Genomic DNA, 19,452 nt, shown 5'->3' with positions numbered 1-19,452 from the left:
GTATAGGAGCAATGGCACAATTTGGATCCTTAGGAGGGAGAAAACAAAGCAAAACAAGACAGAAAACCCTATCTGTAACAATTTTCATGATGCACTTCCCATGTTTACACACGTCATGATACAATGCTCCGTACTTAGAAGGAGAGGGCCAGCAAGGCGTCTGAGAGAAGGCCATAATTCTAAAATCAATCAACACTCAAGTAAGCTGTGGAACTCCCAGCCACATGATACCAATGGTGTCAAGAGCTTAGCAGGATTCAAAAAGGGACTGAATGTTTATATAGATAACCAGAAAACCCAGTTAGGGTGTGTCTATACTGCACCCTTAGCTCAAAATAAGCTACGCAGTTTGAGCTATGCAAATTGTAGAACTTATTTTGAGTCAATTTCTAAATAGTTTATTTTGTAATTTGGCACTGTCTACAAACTGCTATTTCAAAATGTCCCTTAAATGTCCCTTAATCCTTGTGGAACAAGATTTACAGGGGCATCAGAAGAGTGAGCCCGTTATATTTCAAAATAATGGGCTTGCTTAAAAGATGTGGAATAGCTATTTCGGGATACTGGAAGTTAACCAAAATAGCGTTACTGTCTAGACGTACCCTTATAGTAGCGAGGATTGTTCTAAAAACTCTTGTAAGGAATATAAACCTTCCTGATTTACATCAGAAAATACCTAACTAGTGGATGTCGAGAAAAACTCTCTCTAAGAGTCACATATAGCATGACTTCTTCCACCTTTCACTGAATACTGAACTAGATACTATAGGTTTGATCTAGTCTGTCAGTGCCCAATGTCCTATCAGTTGTGTAAATCCAAGATTATAGTTTCTTTTTAACCTTCCCCGAAGTGCTGGGATTCTATAGATTTCCAGTGAGAGTAGAAAGATGTCTCGTTAAATATTGTCTTGTATTGTGTTCTTTTTGTTTTCAGGAACGAAAAGTCTAAACTCCCCAGTACATGATGTCAGCTGTCAATGATACCAAATCCACACATGCCATGTTCCATCTCACTGGGATACCTGGGCAGGAAGACTTCCATCTCTGGATTGCTGTCCCCTTCTGCTTCATGTATGTTATTTCGATAGTAGGAAATTCAGTAATCATATTCTTTATAAAAACAGACCCAAGCCTCCATGAGCCCATGTACATTTTCCTTTCCATGTTGGCCATCACAGATATTGGCTTATCCGTAGTCACCATGCCAACAATACTGGGCATATTCATGTTTAACTCTAGGGAGATCAGCCTGGATGCCTGTTTTACCCAGTTGTTCTTCATCCACTTTCTTCAATGCACTGAATCATCTATGCTCTTGCTGATGGCTTTTGACCGCTACATCGCCATCTGTAACCCACTGAGATACGCTTCCATCTTAACCCTGCCGAGAATAGCCAAGATGGGGCTGGTGTTTGTGCCAAAAGGTGCAGCTGTAATATTCCCACTCCCCTTTCTCCTGAAACGCTACCGATACTGTCAATCCAACGTCCTCTCCCACTCCTACTGCCTGCACCAGGACGTCATGAATTTGGCTTGTTCAGACATCACCGTCAACATCATCTATGGCTTGTCGGCTAAACTCTTAACAATGGGGTTGGACTCAGCGCTGATCTGCCTCTCTTATGTGATGATCCTCAGTACAGTGATGAGTGTCACGTCCCCCACAGAGTGTATGAGAGCCCTGAACACCTGCATCTCCCACCTCTGTGCAGTCCTGCTCTTCTATACACCAGACATCAGCTTGAGTATGATATACAGATTTGGGAAGGGCTCTTCTCCCTTGCTTCAAGTTCTCCTGGGCTATATGACCCTGCTGGTCCCACCCCTGATGAACCCGATTGTCTACAGTGTGAAAAGCAAACACCTTCGTGTGAGGATCATCAAAGTGTTCATCAAATGAAAGGGCAGCTCATCACCAGCCTCCCGTGCTGGTGGCATGGGAAATGAAGAACTCTGGCCACTGACATCTATCAGTCCTGGACATCCACGACAACAATAGCTACTGACCTACACCGTGCAGAGAGAAGTCCGTATGGGGTCTAAGACCTGGAGTAGTGAGGAGGGCTGGTAACAGAGCACAGTTCAGTGAGGGAAGAGCATCAGGGCAGGCAGCAGAATTCACAAAATGACCGTGTTTATGGAGAGCCAGGGGACTGCTGGGATGTTAAACAACAATGCTGTCAGACCTCAGAGTTCCTGTCAATTCAGTCCCCAAAGACAAGGGACATGGGTGTTACTGTCCATTAACTCTGGCCTGTCACTCTCCCTTGGCTAGTTAAAGATCTGGGGATATGAATGAAGCTGCTGAGCGGTTCTGCAGTCACAATGCTGGCCCTTTTTGAGCTCTCTGGATGCTCCACAAGCCATGAGTGCTAAAACCATTGTGTGTAGGGGAGCTTTAGGGGCATCAGCACACTCCGTTCCCATAGGCCTTCATCCAGGGTCATGTCAAAGACCAGCTCCATCTGACAGAAGGGTTACATTTATACACACGTACGAACAAATTACACATCACTTGTCATGTCGTGGGAGCACAGAACTGCAGAACTGCGCTACATTGTTCCAGAGGAAAGGGCTCACAGTTAGCAGAAAGCACCTTGCTAATGCTGGGGCTAGACTTTCAGGGTATGTCTAGACTACATGCCTCTGACAACAGAGGCATGTAGTCTAGACATACCCTCAGAGCCCTAGGAAGGGAAGTGGGGAGGTGACCCCTAACCCGCTGATCAGGAGCTTCCCCTACCTGGACTAGTTGGACCTGTTCTCCCCCTCCCCCGCTGTTCAAAGAACAGAGCTCACTAGGCTTTCCTCTGTTGGTGGTGTTGGAGTTGTGTTTCTTCTCCCCTGCTTGCAAAGAGCTGAAATCACAAGGGATGGCAGCGGATGGGGACTGAAGCCTGCAGGGTGGAGGTGGAGAGCTATGATGAGTGGCCAGGAGAGCCACGGCAGCATGACGAGCCACCAACAGGGTGGCGCCAGAGAGCAGTGAGTAAGCGGATGGCAAAAAGCCAGCGGAGTGAGTAAGATGTCTCTTTATTTCCCCCTGCTCAGGATGGGAGGGGGACTCTGTGGATGCCCCTCTCAACTCTGGGTTGGCTCTGGCCAAGGGAAGTGAGCAGAGGAGGGTTGGGCATGTGAAGGGGACTGGACTTAAGAACCTGAGAGGAAAAGGGGCATTGCCCAGCCTACTTGGGGTGGAACGGTAACTCCTGGTTCTGTTTATGAGCCCTGTTTGTGGTGTTTTTCCAAATTAATGCCCTAGTACTTCCCTTCCTTTTATTAGATTTCTTTTCTACTCTAAGACTCCATGCTTGCGCGTGGGAAAGCATTGCCTCTCAGAGGCACCCAAGGGTGTTGTGTGAATTTTCCAGATTATTGGGTGACGGCTCGAGCCAGTTCTGTGTTGGATGGATGGAGAGAAACTCCTAAATATTGAACCAGATCCTGGCTGCAGCTGGCTCCACCGGAAGGAAGGGTCACATTTATACACAGGCACGAACCAATTACACATCACTCCTGACATATCAGCTTGCCATCTTCTGAGGTATCTAGCTACCATCCATTACCTTGTCCATGGTAGCTCAATCAAAACATCTTCATCCATCATACTGTTCTCTTAGGCCGTGTCCAGACTCAGGGTTTTTTTTCGGGAAAAGTAGCCTTTTCCCGAAAAAACTTCCCCTGCGTCCAGACTCAAGCCGCGTTCTTTTGAAATTATTTCGAAAGAACGCAGCTTTTCTTTCGATGGCGGTAAACCTCGTTTCACGAGGAAGAACGCCTTCCTTCGAAAGTTCCTCTTTCGAAAGAAGGCGTTCTTCAATGTAAAGAGGCCGTCTTCGAAAGAGAGCATCCAGACTCGCTGGGTGCTCTCTTTCGAAAAAGCGGATTTCTCTTTCGAAAGATCCGCCTGCAGTCTAGACGCGATCTTTTGAAAGAGGCTCTTTCGAAAGATGCTTTCGAAAGAGCCTCTTTCGAAAGAAGCCTGCAGTCTAGACATAGCCTTAGACCCTGTTCTGAGCCTGGGTCAATATATCCGTTATCTGTGGGGAGTGTCTGGGTATCAAGATGTTGTCCTATTACCATTGCTCTGGAATGTGCTCATGGCCTGTGCCTAGTACCTCTTAGGTCTGAGAGTTTCTGCACTATCAGCCCTGTTTCTGCCAACGTCTGCCTCTGGCTCACAGCTTCGCTTTGGTTTATATTAGCAAAGCCTCGACTATTGTAGTCTAGGCCTCACACCAGGCCTGTGATACAAGAGCTTATCTTTTAGGCCTCTTCTTACTACATTCAAGGAGCCCCTTCTGCTCCCTGTGGATGGCTCTGCACACAACACACCTGCTGACCCCTCTCCATATTGAGGCAGAGCTGCTCTGCGTGAGCGAGTGAACATCTGACACAAGAAAGGCTTGGCAAGAGACTCAGGCCACATTCCTTCCTCCTCCCCTCTGTGCTGTCCTAGCTTCTGGGGGGAAAGAGGTGGAAACAGTCTATATCTCTCCAACTACTGCACAACTTGCAGTTTTCAACACACAGCAGTCTATAGGCAGTAGTCCATTCCCTGAGGTGACTCCTCTCCCCGTGTCTTCCACCACAAGGCCCCATCCTCTGCTCCTCTCTTCCCGAGGCCTATCCCTCTGCCCCACCTCTTATTCCAAGGCCCTACCCACTACACCTCCTATTTACCTGAGGCTCCACCCTCACTCCAGGCCAGAAGCCAAAGCCATGTGATAAGAGCTCCCCAGGGAGCCAGATCCACTGTGAGATGTCTCAGATCCTTCAGTTGGCCAGGGCAGGAGTTGGGGGACCCAAGTGAAGCCCTGATCTTTGTCCCAAACCCCAGAACCAAGGGAAAGTAGAGAATGAATGGTTCCCCACAGGGATTTGGTGTCCTACAACCATTCTAACCCCATGCACAGAATGGATAAGCAAGGCCATGAACATCATTAAGATGAAGACATGTGACCCATGCCCAGTTACAAATGCCTGTTGCCTGTTCTTTATTGATCTGAACCACGTCACTCCCACAGATTCAGCTAAAATTTGGTGGTGATGGAAAATTAGACGTTGGGTATGATGCTTATTTCTCAGGTTAGAGCAGCCCTCCTTACTCATGGAGTAGGTAGAGACCTGGATCAGATGGAAAGGCAGCCAGGCGGGGGTCTCTTACGCCAGGCAACACTCGCCAGACACTTTTAAATCTGAAAGCATGTCCTGGGTTCCCCCCTACTGCTGAGCTGCAGGAGGGCCCCGGAACTCCCTCACCAAAGGGGGTTCTGCTAGGTCAAGGCTGTTCCCCACTCTGGCACTTTGAGTACAGAAGGTGGGGACCTGCAAGAGACCTTAAAGAACCAGGCCCCTAAAGACTTCTGCTCCAAAAAGCTTCCCACAATCAAAGACTCCCTGACCTTGGATGGTTCGCTGCCTCCACCCAAATGTAAAGCTCCCTTGACAGCCAGGAAGAAGCACTTGGGCAATTCTTCCTGTGGGGTAAATGCAAGTGTCAACTCACAGGGGCAGAGTCCAATACGGTTGTGGATTTGCTTTAGAATAGAGTTGATTAGGGATAGTTGCTTTTATTAATCTCACTATGTCACTACAATTACAGACTTAATACTTCCAGATGGTTACATAGGTACTGCAAAGTAATACACCAATAAGCACAGGCAGTGCAATGCATAAAAGAGTAACAGGTACTGGGAAATGCTTATGTCTCTTCAGGTGTGCAGGGAGCCCCATTCTAGACACCTCACACCAGGCTACAGTGGACATGGCTCCATCTGGGGGACCCAGGCATCCTTTGAGGTCTAGGTCCCTGGTGAGACTCAGCAGGCATGGGATTCCCAACACTAGTTATACTACAGGGCTGAGTCTAGACTGGCATGATTTTACGCAAATACTTTTAACGGAAAAGTTTTTCCGTTAAAAGTATTTGCGCAAGAGAGTGTCTATACTGGCATGTGTCTTTGCGCAAAAGATTTGCTTTTGCGCAAAAGCATCCGTGCCACTGTAAACGCTCTCTTGCACAAAAAAACTCTGACGGCCATTTTAGCCATTGGGCTTTCTTGCACAAGAAATTAACGTGGCTGTCTACATTGGCCCTCTTGCGCAAGAATACTTGCACAAGAGGGCTTATCCCTGAGCGGGAGCGTCGGAGTATTTGCGCAAGAACCACTGATTTTGTACATTACAAAGTCAGTGTTCTTGCGCAAATACTCGCAGACAGTGTAGACAGGCGGCAAGATCTTGTGCAAAAGCAGCTGCTTTTGCACAAAACCATGCCAGTCTAGACACAGCCCAGTTGTTTACCAGGTGTGCCCGAGTTGTCCCAGTGGAATTCTGAACATTCCAACTGGGCTGAGAACCGAGGTCATGTTATTTATCCCATACTCAGCTCTCAGCTAGCAAGCATAGGGAATCGTGGCTGATAAAGGCCGTATGATAAAGAACATCTGATATCTTCACCAGCAGGGCTCATGGCTGGCCTAGAGGAATACAGATTTAACCACTGCAGGCCTACATATGGCTTTTTATGTAACAGCAAGCTCTTCAACCTTCCCTTAGGAGAGAGCTTAAAACCAAACTGTAATCTCTTAATAGCAGACCTTCAGTCTCAGGCACATGCACACAGAATTTCCTGCGTTTTAGGACACAGGAATCAGATCATAGTCTTAAAAAAGGGACATTTATTAACAAAACAAAGAAGGCCTCCTTCGTAAAACATAGTTGGTTGCTAGATGGTAATGAGCAGCGACAACAAACAAGAAAAGATTAAAGCATAGAGAATTGCTCTCCTGGGTTTCAGTTTCAGTTACTGTGTGCAGGGGGGGTTAGCACAGAGAAGTTTAACCAAACAAACAAAAATAAATAAATAAATAAATAAATAACCAACAACAAAGAAAATAACCTGATCGCGTATAATTAAACATTTCCTGTTCTACTTACATCTGCTTCTCTATTGTTCTTCCTTAGACATGGATATTGCTGGGAAATCCAGGCTTTATAGTAGCTCAGACCATTTTCTCTGCCAACTCTGCTCTGTCTCCCACACAAAGGAGAATGAAGCACACAACAACTTATTTCATTTAAAAAATATTTCTCTCTCTTCCCATTCGCTCTTCTGGCTCCCTGCCAACACTTGTTACCTAACTGCTGTTTTGGGTTTAACCCTTTAGTTACTGAAAACTGGGATGGTTACGTAGCCCAAGATTCAGTGTATTTTAGAAGCAGCCTTGGGATCTACCATTTTGAATGAAAAGCTGCAGTATGTTGGGAGAACTTCTTATTCCCTTCCAGTATGTTCCCTCTGCACCCCATTTCCCCCACCCACCCCCAGAGGGTCTCAGCCCTGACTAAGCTGCAAACAGAAGGGAGGCTGCAAGACAGGAAGCCAGTTCGGTGTTCTGTATAAAATAAAGCCTGTTCCTGGTAGTTTGTCTGAGATGGTCTGGTCTGAGGTGCACACCCTGACACACAACACAGAGCACACCAAGGAACCTCAGGCCTAGTCTCCCAGAGTCATGTAAAATGTCACAAGGCTTCCTTTATGTTGAATAATCTCATACTGGGCCAGTGAACAGGAGGAGATGCGTGTAGAAAAGGGTCATACCCCTTCCATCCAGCGCAACAAGCCTCATTGCTAAACAGTGTTAGGAAGACGTTCTTCACACAGTGCTCGTGGTGGGTGCCTCTTTGTTCCACACCAAATTCCCAGCCCAGTTTGTGGGAATGGAGTGATCCATTATGTGATCCAGTCACATGCCCTGGCATGCTTTTGAGTCATGGTAGCCATTATCCACAGCCTGACAGAGGCATATCTGGAGCCTCTCTCTGGGTAAAATCAAGCTTTCTCCGTGGCTCACTATCTTTGTGCATAAGCTGTTCAACTTTAAGGGTATGTCTAGACTACATGGCTCCGTCGACGGAGCCATGTAGATGAGTTTACTCAGCAAAGGGAAATGAAGTGGCGATTAAAATAATCGTCGCTTCATTTATATCAAAATGGCCACCGCGCTGTGCCGATCAGCTGTTTGTTGGCACAGCACGGCAGTCTAGATGGGAATCTGTCAACCCCAGAACCCTTTGTCGGCAGATCCTGTAAGCTTCGTTTCACACCCTAACAGGCATAAGAAAGGCCAGAGTGGGTCAGACCAAAAACCCAGCTAGCCCAGTATCCTGCCTTCCGATAGTGGCTGATGCCAGTGTCATGGGGGAATGTAAACAACAGGGACTCATCAAGTGATCCCTCCCCCATCACACATTGCCATCCCTGACAGACATTGTCTAAGTTCTCAGAACAGCTCTTGCCATAGCCCAACGCCAATTCCAAGCCTGGTCACAAGCCTCAGGGGGAGAGAAAGGGTGAGGGAAGAGCCATGATGGAGGCAGGGGAGGGGATAAAGAGAGGATGGGGCTCCCACATGGGTCCTACCTTTGCCTCTTAAAAATGTGGTCACTCTACTCTGAATGGGCAGGGCTGGGACTGGGGTTGGAAATGCCTCTGTGGGGGAGAAAAGGAGCATGTCCAACCCTTCGCAGTGCTAAGGAAGCACAAGTACAGAGGCTGGGGAGGGAATCTGGGCTTGTGTTGCCTGCCAGGACTCCTGTGTGTCAGACCCTCCCTCAAACACACAGCTCTGCTCCCCCTCGGCAGGGAATGGACTGAGCCAGAATGTAGTGTGCAGAGACATCAACGGAAATGTGAATGACATCCGCTAGGCTCCAGCTCCTCTAGGCCCCCTGTGTTAATCACATCTCTGACACAGCTCAGCCACTCCCTTGCCACAAGGGCTGGATCCATGTGACGAACTGACCCTTCACTTGACAAAGAGCTTGATGAGCTTGGCACGCAGGTGTTTGCTTTTCACGCTGTACATGATTGGGTTCATTACGGGAGGCACCAGCAGGTAGATATATCCCAAGAGAATCTGAAGCAAGGGAGAGGTGTGCTCCGCGAATCTGTGTGTCACAGACAAGCCGATCATTGGTATGTAGAAGAGCAGGATGGCGCAGAGGTGGGAGACACATGTGTTCAGGGCCCTGAGGCTCTCCGTGTAAGATGCAATGCCCAATACTGTTTTGAGGATCATCACGTAAGACAGGAAGATGAGCAGAGAGTCCAACCCCACAGTGGAGACTATTATGAATAAGCCATAGATGCTGTTGACTCTGATATCTGAACAAGCCATCTTCATGACCTCTTGGTGCATACAGTAGGAATGGGAGAGGACATTAGTTCGGCAGTATTGGTACCGTTTCAGGAGAAAGGGGACTGGCAATACAACAGCCACACCTCTTAGCACAAACACAAGCCCCATCTTGGCTATTCTAGGCAGGGTTAGGATGGTAGAGTATCTCAGTGGGTTACAGATGGCGATGAAGCGGTCAAAGGCCATCAACAGGAGCACAGAGGATTCAATGAATGAAAGAGAATGAATGAAGAACAGCTGGGTAAAACAGGCATTGAGGCTGATCTCCCTAGAGTTAAACAAAAACACTCGCAATATTGTCGGTAGGGTGGCTACTGATAAACCAAGGTCTGTGATGGCCAGAATGGAAAGGAAAATGTACATGGGCTCATGGAGGCTTGGATCTGTTTTTATAATGTACAGAATAACTGCATTTCCCATTATCGAAATAGCATAAATAAGGGAGATGGGGATAGAGATCCAGAGATGGATGTCTTCATGTCCAGGTATCCCAGTAAGACAAAACACTGCTGAGTTGAGTTTGGTATCATTGGCAGCTGCCATTAGGTGCTGGGCATGACCAAGGAGTTTTGAATTTTCCTGAGAGGAAAAAAAAAATAGAAGACTGAGCAATATTTTATTAGACATTGTTCTGCTCTCAGAAAGTGGAAGGTCATTATGCTTGAAAATCCCTGTTGCTCCAGGAAGATGAGCTGAAATGTAGTCTTGGATTTACATCACTGATAGCAAATTAGGGGCTGTCAGACTAGGTGAGACCTGTACTCCATGTAGCCCAGTGTCTGGTGGCTAGTACTTGGACATGCAAATCAAAAGGAGAAAGCCTTGCCATTGGCAGCTATGAGACGACTTGTTCCCAGGAACCCACAAGTTTGACTTATTTTGCTGTGTAAATCAGGGCTGTTTATAGACCTTCTAAGTCCTTTAAAAATATTCACTCCTATAATTTGATTATCTCGCTAAGCACTTGCCCCATTTGAAATATTTTGGCTGGGAGTTCCACAGCCTACTTGAGATCTGTGCGATTTTAACATTTTAACCTTTCTAAACTCACATTATTAAGGAACATTGTCACGTCATAGCTATATAGCACAGAGGAGATTAGCCTAATTAAAAGAAACAAAGAAAATATCCGCATCACATCTAACTAAACATTTCCTGTTCTACTTACATCTGTTGCTGCAATTTTTGGGTTTCTTCCTTTAAACATGGATATTCCTGGGAAATCCAGGCCCTATTCCTGCTCAAATCAATTTCGCCACTAGCTCTGTTCTGACTCCCATACAAAGGAGAATGAAACAAGCAACAACTTATTTCATTTCAAAAATCTTTCTCTCTCTTCCCATTGGCTTTCCTGGCTCCCTGCCAACACTTCCTAGATATCCACTGTTTTGGGTTTAATCTTTTAGTTACTGAACGATGGGATGTTTATGTATCCCATGGTCCAGTGTACTTCAGCAGCAGCCCAGGGAACTACACATTGTGGACTACAAACTGCAGGATGTTGGGGGAACTTCCTGGTTCCTGACAGGATGTATCCTCTGCTCTCTCAGTATGGACTGAGCTGAGAGCCCATAGGCTGCAAGTAGACAAGAGGCTGCTAGACTGGAATCCTATTCTGTGTTCTTTGCAAAATAAAGCCTATTCCTGATGGTTTGTCTGAGATGGTGTGCTCTGAGATGCACATAATCTGACACACAATAAAGAGCACATAAAGGAGCCTCCGGCCTAGTCTCTCAGACTTGTGTAAAAAGTCACAAGGCTTCCCCTATTTTGAATAACCACATACTGAGCTAGTGAACATTAAGTTCAATAGGCATCAATTTAGATTTGCATATGTAAATTCTAATAGAGCACTCTGTCAACTTGCCCTCATTAAATACTTAGATAGGGCCACGATAAGGTGGGTGCATAATTGGCTGGATAACCGTAGTCAGAGAGTGGTTGTTAACGGTGCTAAATCCTGCTGGAAAGGGATAACAAGTGGAGTTCCGCAAGGGTCTGTTTTGGGACCCGTACTGTTAAATATCTTCATCAATGATGTAGACATTGGGATAGAGAGTACGCTTATTAAGTTTGCAGATGATACCAAACTGGGTGGGGTTGCAACTTCTTTGGAGGATAGGGACATAATTCAAAATGACCTTAGCAAGTTAGAGAAATGGTCAGAGGTAAACAGGATGAAGTTTAATAAAGAGAAATGCAAAGTGCTCCACTTAGGGAGGAACAATCAGTTCCATACATACAAGATGGGAAGCGACTGTCTAGGAAGGAGCATGGCGGAAAGGGATCTAGGGGTCATAGTGGACCACAAGTTGAATATGAGTCGACAGTGTGATGCTGTTGCAAAAAAAGCAAATATGATTCTAGGTTGTATCAACAGGTGTGTTGTAAGCAAAACTCGTGAAGTCATTCTGCCGCTCTACTCTGCACTAGTTAGGCCTCAGTTGGAGTACTGTGTCCAGTTCTGGGCGCCACATTTCAAGAAAGATGTGGAGAAATTGGAAAGGGTACAGAGAAGAGCGACAAGAATGATTAAAGGTTTAGAGAACATGACCTATGAAGCCAGGCTTCATGAACTGGGCTTGTTTAGTTTGGAAAAAAGAAGATTAAGGGGGGACATGATAGCGGTTTTCAAATATCTAAAAGGGTGTCACAAGGAGGAAGGAGAAAATTTGTTCCTTTTGGTTACTGAGGACAGGACAAGGAGTAATGGGCTTAAAGTGCAGCAGGGGAGGTTTAGATTGGACATTAGGAAAAAATTCCTAACTGTCAGGGTGGTCAAATATTGGAATAAATTGCCAAAGGAGGTGATGGAATCTCCCTCTCTGGAGATATTTAAGAACAGGTTAGATAGACATCTGTCAGGGATGGTGTAGATGGAGCTTGGTCCTGCCTTGAGGGTGGGGGGCTGGACTTGATGACCTCTTGAGGTCCCTTCCAGTCCTATGATTCTATGATTCTATGAAATGCTCCCACGGGTACCCTCTGAGCCCCAAAATCCCTCTAAAGGAAACTGAAGTGTTTTTCTGGTAATTATGCACTAAATCCAGAGAGTCAATGATCCTACAGGCTTCTCTTCACCCTCACAGGTCCTGCAAGCTTTCCCCATGGAAGGATCTGCAGAATTCGGGCATGTTAACAAGATACTTCAGTTGGGAAGGAAATAGGATGACATCTAAAATGGGTGAATAGTGCACACACTAAATTTGCACTAATATCCAGTTGAATGTGTACATTTGAGTCATGCACATTCACACCTCAGTATTTAGTCCTGGGGGGATTCTGAACTATTACTATGTCTCCAAATACAACTAGTGGAGAATTCCCTGAAGACTAAGCTCTATTCTTTTCTGAAACACAGACCAGAGGATTTGTTTCCTGAAGACTTTGTGGAAATTGTTGCAGAATTATACATAGAATCATAGAATCATAGTATCCTAGGGTTGGAAGAGAACTCAGAAGGTCATCGAGTCCATCCCCCTGCCCAAAGCAGGACCAACCCCAACTAAATCATCCCAGCCAGGGCTTTGTCAAGCCAGGACTTAAAAACCTCTAGGATGGAAATTCCACCACCTCCCTAGGGAACCCATTCCAGTGCTTCTCCGCCCTTCGCAGGAAATCGTTTTTCCTAATATCCAGCCTAGAGCTCCCCCACAGCAACTTGAGACCATTTCTCCTTGTTCTGTCATCCGTCATCACTGAGAACAGCCTCTCTCCATTCCTTGTTGGAACCTTCCTTCGGGCAGTTGAAGGCTGCTATCAAATCCCCCCTCAGTCTTCTCTTCTGCAAACTAAATAAGCCCAAATCCCTCAGCCTCTCCTAGGTCATGTGCTCCAGCTCCCTTATCATTTTGGTTGCCCTCCGCTGGACATTCTGGAATGTGTCCACATCCTTTCTATAGTGGGCAGGCCCACAAATGGAAGCAATATTCTGGATGTGGCCTCACCAATGATGAATAAAGGGGAATAATCAAGTCTCTAGCTGTGCTAGAAATGTTCCTCCTAATGTACCCTAATTAGCCTTTATGGGTACAAGGGCACACAGCTGACATAACCAGCTTCTCATCTACTGTTATCTCCAAGTCCTTCTCTGCTGAACTGCTACTTAGCTAGTTGGTCCCTAGCCTATTGCAGTGCTTTGGATTCTTCCGTCGCAAGTGCACTTGTCCTTGTTGAACCTCATCAGATTTCTTTTGTCCCAATCCCCCAATTTGTCTAGGTCACTCTGGACCCCTGTCCCTGCCCTTCAACTTATCTACCTCTCATCCTAGCTTAATGTCATCCGCAAACTTTCTAAGGGTGCAATCCAACCCCTCATCCAAGTCATTAATAAAGATGTTGAACAAAACCAGCCCTACAACCAATCCTTGCAACACTCGGCTTGAAAGAGATGGCCAACCAGGTATCAAGCCATTGATTAATACCTGTTGGGCCCGACAGTCTATCCAGCTTTCAGGCCACCTCACAGCCCATTTATCCAATCCATACTTCCTTAACTTGCTGGCATGAATATTATGGGAGACCGTATCAAAAGCTTTGCTAAAGTCAAGGTAGATCACATCCACCAACTTGCCCATGTCCACAGGGCCAGTTTCCTTGTCATAGAAGTTAAAATCATGTCTGTCAGGCATGAGCTGCCCTTGCTGAGTGCATATTAACTATTCCTGATCACTTTCCCCTCTTCCATGTGTATCAAAATTGACTTCATGACCCTGAATGCAAGTTTTGGAAATGGCTTCAGCTTGGTTACTAAGGGACAGTGCCATACAATAGTCTTCTGAACAAAGAGTTCATATTGCAGATCCATTTCAAGCAGTGCCTCTGTAACACTTAGGCCGTGTCCAGACTCAGGGTTTTTTTCGGGAAAAGTAGCCTTTTCCCGAAAAAACTTCCCCTGCGTCCAGACTCAAGCCGCGTTCTTTCGAAATTATTTCGAAAGAACGCGGCTTTTCTTTCGATGGCGGTAAACCTCAATTTACGAGGAAGAACGCCTTCTTTTGAAAGTTCCTCTTTCGAAAGAAGGCGTTCTTCAATGTAAAGAGGCCGTCTTCGAAAGAGAGCATCCAGACTCGCTGGGTGCTCTCTTTCGAAAAAGCGGATTTCTCTTTCGAAAGATCCGCCTGCAGTCTAGACGCGATCTTTCGAAAGAAGCTCTTTCGAAAGATGCTTTCGAAAGAGCCTCTTTCGAAAGAAGCCTGCAGTCTAGACATAGCCTTAGTGAAGAACAAAGGCAAAAGATGCCGTGTGGTGCATTTCCCACAACCAGGCGAGGCTTTCAGTACAACGAGACAGAGGAGGAATGGAACAGAGAGCGGTGCAGGTTACGGGAGATGGTAATAGATGGGCACACACTTGGGCTACGTCTAGACTGGCCACATAAGACGGAATAGGCATGCAAAGCAGGCAAGTCAGAATAGGGAAATCCGCGGGGGATTGAAATATCCCCCGCGGGATTTAAATAAACATGGCCGCCGCTATTTTTCCGGCTTGGGGAAAAGCCGGAAAAGAGCGTCTAGACTGGCGTGATCCTCCAGAATAAAGCCCTTTTCCGGAGGATCTCCTGAAAGTAGGAATAAGAGATCCTCCGGAAAAGGGCTTTATTCTGGAGGATCACGCCAGTCTAGACGCTCTTTTCCGGCTTTTCCCCAAGCCGGAAAAATAGCGGCGGCCATGTTTATTTAAATCCCGCAGGGGATATTTAAATCCCCTGTGGATTTCCCTATTCTGACTTGCCTGCTTTGCATGCCTATTCCATCTTATGTGGCCAGTCTAGACGTAGCCTTGGTGACTGCCTCATCTTGTTATTTCAAAGCAAAATACAGCAAACAGCTGGGTGTGGCAAAGGTGGATTGCAACATTTCTGTGTACCTAGAGTAACCCACTGTGGAGCCTGGGCAGATGGAAGGAATAGTTCCCAAGCTACCTAGTGCTGCCTGCCCTCCAGCCCCATCACTGAGTCACCCCACCATCCCAGCTGAGTCCTCTGCCACTGCATAGAATAGCTGCCAATGCAAACAGCCTGAAGCCTTCCCCCTGCACTTGGCATGTTACAGACAGTGACACCTGCAACGTACCCAGTTCCTGGTAGAAGGGAGCTGCTGGCACCAGAGGTCTTCACCCTACAGCACAAGGAGTCATCGGAGAGGTTGCACGGGCAGCAGGCAGTGTGTCTTCAGATAGGGAGGCAGCTGCCTTTATGCAGCATGTGTGTACCTTCCCTTGGGGCCACTTGGCCATCAGGGAACCTCAGCTGCTTGGCTTCGTGTGCACAAGTTTTAATCCCCATCACAGCCAATGGCAAATGGCAGGAGGCCAAATCATGAGAGATACACAGGGATGTTAAACAACTGGACTTCAGCAACAGCCAGGCTGCAGGCTCTGCTCTTGGTACCTGGGCTTTTGATCACTGTTTGTATGGTTTCAGTTAGACACATGGCTCCCACCAGGGTGGCTAAATAGTAGCAATGCTGTTGTTGAATTTAATAATAAATAAATAAATAAATAAATAAATAACTCAGTATCAGATGGGCAGCCGTGTTAGTCTGAATCTGCAAAAGTGGCGAGGAGTCACATGCATCTGATGAAGTGGGTCTTTGCCCGCGAAAGCTTATGCTCCAACACTTTGGTTAAATAATACCATAGGGATGCCTGTTTAATAAATATAATATAATATAATATAATATAATATAATATAATATAATATAATATAATATAATATAATATAATATAATATAATATAATAAATAAATTGCCAACATTATGAGATTATTTCTTTTCAAATCTCTTTTGGTTTTAACTGTTTAGGCTGAAACCACTTTAGGCTTTTAATTAGTTCTGCAACTCATTTGTTAAAATAATTTCTTAGGAAAACTGAAAGCTGGGATTTTCACGTGGGGCCTTCAGTTCTGAAGTTGGGGCTATCAGAATGACAGGAACTTGTGTGAGATTTCCAACACAATCCCAACAGTTCCTGTCTCAAGCAGAGCATCCACAAATGAAGCCCCTGAGGATTAGTTAAATGACATTTCTGGTCCCACAATCCATAGGGGAAGATGCTGTTTCCCTCTGCACTGGGCTACAGAGCCAGTGGGTGTAATGAACCACGTTACGCCACCGACAGCCAGATGTAAACGTGACTGGCTCACAGAGTTACTGATTTCTCAGGTCCTGCTCAGAGGGTTTCCTTACCTTGTATAGACATGAGATATGCACACAATGGATAAGCAAGGCCATGAACATTCTTAATATGAAGAGGTGAGACCCATGCCCAGTTCCAGATGCCTGCTGCCAGTTCTCTATTGGTCTAAACACCCCCTTCCACAGACACAGCTAAAACTTGGTGGTGATGGAACTTTAGATGCAGAGTCTGATATCGATCTGCAATGTTAGAGCAGCTCTCCTTACCCCTGTAATAGGTAGGGTTGGTATTCAATGGAGGGGTAGCCCTGCAGGACACTCTTTATCCAGGCAACGCTCTCCAGGTACTTTAAAAGCATGTCTTGGGTTCCCCTCTTACTGACGAGCTGCAGGAGGAGGCCTGGAACTCCCTCACCCAAGGGTGCAGTGCTAATGACAAGTGTCAAAGCTGTTTCCCACTCCAGCACTTTGAGTGCAGAAGATGGAGGCCTGCAAGAGATCTTAAATCAGGGGTGGAGAACCTAAGACCCGGGGGCCAGATGTTGCCTCTGGCTTGTCTGTATCTTGCTCCCAGCTTGCTTGGATCTGGCCCCCAAATCTCAGGACTCTCTGCAACTCGCTCCTGCATTCTCCCTCTTGCTCAGACCCTTCAGACCAAGTTTACTTCCCAGATGCCCCCTTCCACACACTGAACCCCTCATTTTTCTTCCAACCCCACAGCCTCGGGGGGGCACAAAATCTATACACCTGGACCCCCCTATTCATATGGGGCATGTCTTTCTTCCTCTCAGTCAGGGGCAACATCCATGAAGGGGTTTTGTTTGTTTGTTTTCTACTTTTGCGTAGCTCCTGACTGATTTTCCTGGGGGTCAGCAGCCCCCAAGTCAAAAAAGTTTCCCCACCCCACCTTAAAAATACCCTGTCATTAAAGGCTCCTGCATTAAAAAAAAGTATCACCTTTCCCAAGGTCACAGACTCCCTGACCTTGGGATTTCCATGGTTGAGACACTGTCAGCCAGATACTGGTCATAGCTTATTTATGGTGTCCCGGGACTGAAAAGGGGAACTTATGTTTGGGACCTTTTGCCCACATAGGATGGTAGGAAAAATACCTTTGAATTCAGCAGTTATATCATTATATAAAAGTCCCCAAATAATTGGTTCAGGCTGAGTTGAGTAATCAGGGCACAGAATGTAATAATGACCGCAAAGGCCCATGGCAATGAATTGACATAAATGTTAATAAGTTGAGAGCAATGATACATTGACCTATAGGAAAGGAACACTTCAGCATGTTATGGTCAGTGTCACTTAGTATAAAAGTGGGACCTCAGCCAAGGGGCGAGAGGGAGGAGAAGATGTCATCCTTGGAAGAGCCAGAACGATGGTCCCGGGTGATGATGAAGGCGAAGGTAATGAGGAAGATGATGGGCTACCACCTTAGATTGTTCTAGAGGGAATGATGTAAGTATATGGTATGGAAATATGAATGTACATTCCCTGTCTTATGAAATTGGGATGTTTGTGACTGTGCTAACCTTATTAATAAACTATAAATATTGTAAATATGCATGAGTTTCTATAGTGTGAGTGTTGCAACCCATGCACATCAGGGTTCCCAATCATAGTATAGTTGAATACTGGGGCTGATCCTGGGACAAAGAACCTGTCAACCCTAAACGTGGATAATTAGAATTTAAACATAATCTTAGATCAGGCTACACACATTCTTCTTTAGGACACAGGAATCAGACCCTACTATTAAAAAAGTTATTTTTTATTAACAAATCAAATCAAATCATCCTTGGTAAAGCATACTTGGTTTCTACAAGTTAGGGAGTAGCAATAACACTAAAAAAGAAAAGACTGAAACCCAGGGAAATAATTCTCTGTGCTTTAGTTTCAGTTACAGGGGGGTATAGCACAGAGAAGTTTAACCAAACTAAAAGAAACAAAGAAAATAACCTGAACGCATCTAACTAAAAATTTCCTGTTCTACTTATATCTGCTGCTCTAATGTTTAGGCTTCTTCCCCTAGGCTATGTCTATACTACAAGGTTTTTGCACAAAAACGGCCATTTTTGCGCAAAAACCCATGGGCTACGTCTACATTGGCCCCTTTTCCGGAAGGGGCATGCTAATTTTTCAGATCGTAATAGGGAAATCCGCGGGGGATTTAAATATCCCCCGCGGCATTTAAATAAAAATGTCCGCCGCTTTTTTCCAGCTTTTAGAAAAGCCGGAAAAGAACGTCTACACTGGCCCCGATCCTCCGGAAAAAAGCCCTTTTCCGGAGGATCTCTTATTCCTACGTTGAAGCCGGAAGTAGGAATAAGAGATCCTCCGGAAAAGGGCTTTTTTCCGGAGGATCGGGGCCAGTGTAGACGTTCTTTTCCGGCTTTTCTAAAAGCCGGAAAAAAGCGGCGGACATTTTTATTTAAATGCCGTGGGGGATATTTAAATCCCCCACGGATTTCCCTATTACGATCTGAAAAATTAGCATGCCCCTTCCGGAAAAGGGGCCAATGTAGACGTAGCCATGAAGTGTCCACACCTCAAATGCTTTTTTCTGCAAAAAAATCTACAGTCAATCGATAGAACAGAGGGCTTTTTGCGGTGTAGGTATACCTCCTTCTATGAGGCATAACTCCTTTTTGCACTACAGCTCTTGCGTAAAAAAACGTGTGTGGACGCTCCACAGGGGTTTCTTGCACAAAAAGAGCCTATCCGAAAAAGCACAGGTGCTCTGATGGCCATTCTGTCTTGTGCTAGACTGTCCATGAAGTGTGGACTGTCCATGAAGTGTGGACACTCTCTTGTGCAAAATCACATCACTTTTGCGTTGCGCGTTGAGGTCTGGATGCGCTTTTGCACAAGAAGTTTTTGCGCAAGGACTCTTCCGCAAAAGGCTTCTTGTGCAAAAACCCCGCAGTGTAGACAAAGCCTTGGACATGGATATTGCTGGGAAATCCAGGCCTTATTCTTGCTCAGATCATTTTCTCTGCCAGCTCCGTTCTGAGCTAGTGAACAGGAGGGGTACCTCCTAGGGGTACCAGCTAGTGAACAGGAGGGGTACCTCTCCCATCCAGCTAGTGAACAGGAGGGGTAC

General features: G+C 46.0%; 2 protein-coding genes across 3 annotated transcripts; one reads left to right on the top strand and one right to left on the bottom strand.

The window, feature by feature from the left end:
• The first annotated feature begins 961 nt into the window (after positions 1-961).
• On the top strand, positions 962-1,900 carry LOC102443353 (olfactory receptor 51G2-like). The gene has a single exon (XM_006132554.3). The coding sequence runs from the start codon at positions 962-964 to the stop codon at positions 1,898-1,900; it is 939 nt and encodes a 312-aa protein (XP_006132616.3).
• Positions 1,901-3,510: 1,610 nt separating this feature from the next.
• Positions 3,511-9,788, bottom strand: LOC102463841 (olfactory receptor 51G2-like). Of its 2 annotated transcripts, XM_075921675.1 has the most exons (2): positions 8,846-9,749; positions 3,511-3,539 (listed from the first exon to the last, which is right to left on the bottom strand). In XM_075921675.1, exons 1-2 carry the CDS (start codon positions 9,747-9,749, stop codon positions 3,511-3,513), a joined length of 933 nt encoding a protein of 310 aa, XP_075777790.1. The 2 variants fall into 2 exon arrangements, with proteins under 2 accessions (XP_075777790.1, XP_025045165.1); XM_025189380.2 differs by lacking the exon at positions 3,511-3,539 and having other exon boundaries at positions 8,814-9,788.
• Positions 9,789-19,452: the final 9,664 nt, after the last annotated feature.

Source organism: Pelodiscus sinensis, chromosome 1, assembly GCF_049634645.1.
Source record: "Pelodiscus sinensis isolate JC-2024 chromosome 1, ASM4963464v1, whole genome shotgun sequence".
NCBI lineage: Eukaryota > Metazoa > Chordata > Testudines > Trionychidae > Pelodiscus > Pelodiscus sinensis.
This window is presented reverse-complemented; position numbering and strand designations above follow the sequence as displayed.

Excerpts from the sequence above, each read along its gene's own strand:
- LOC102443353 (XM_006132554.3), top strand. The coding sequence starts at position 962 with ATGATGTCAGCTGTCAATGATACCAAATCCACACATGCCATGTTCCAT.
- LOC102463841 (XM_025189380.2), bottom strand. The coding sequence starts at position 9,749 with ATGGCAGCTGCCAATGATACCAAACTCAACTCAGCAGTGTTTTGTCTT.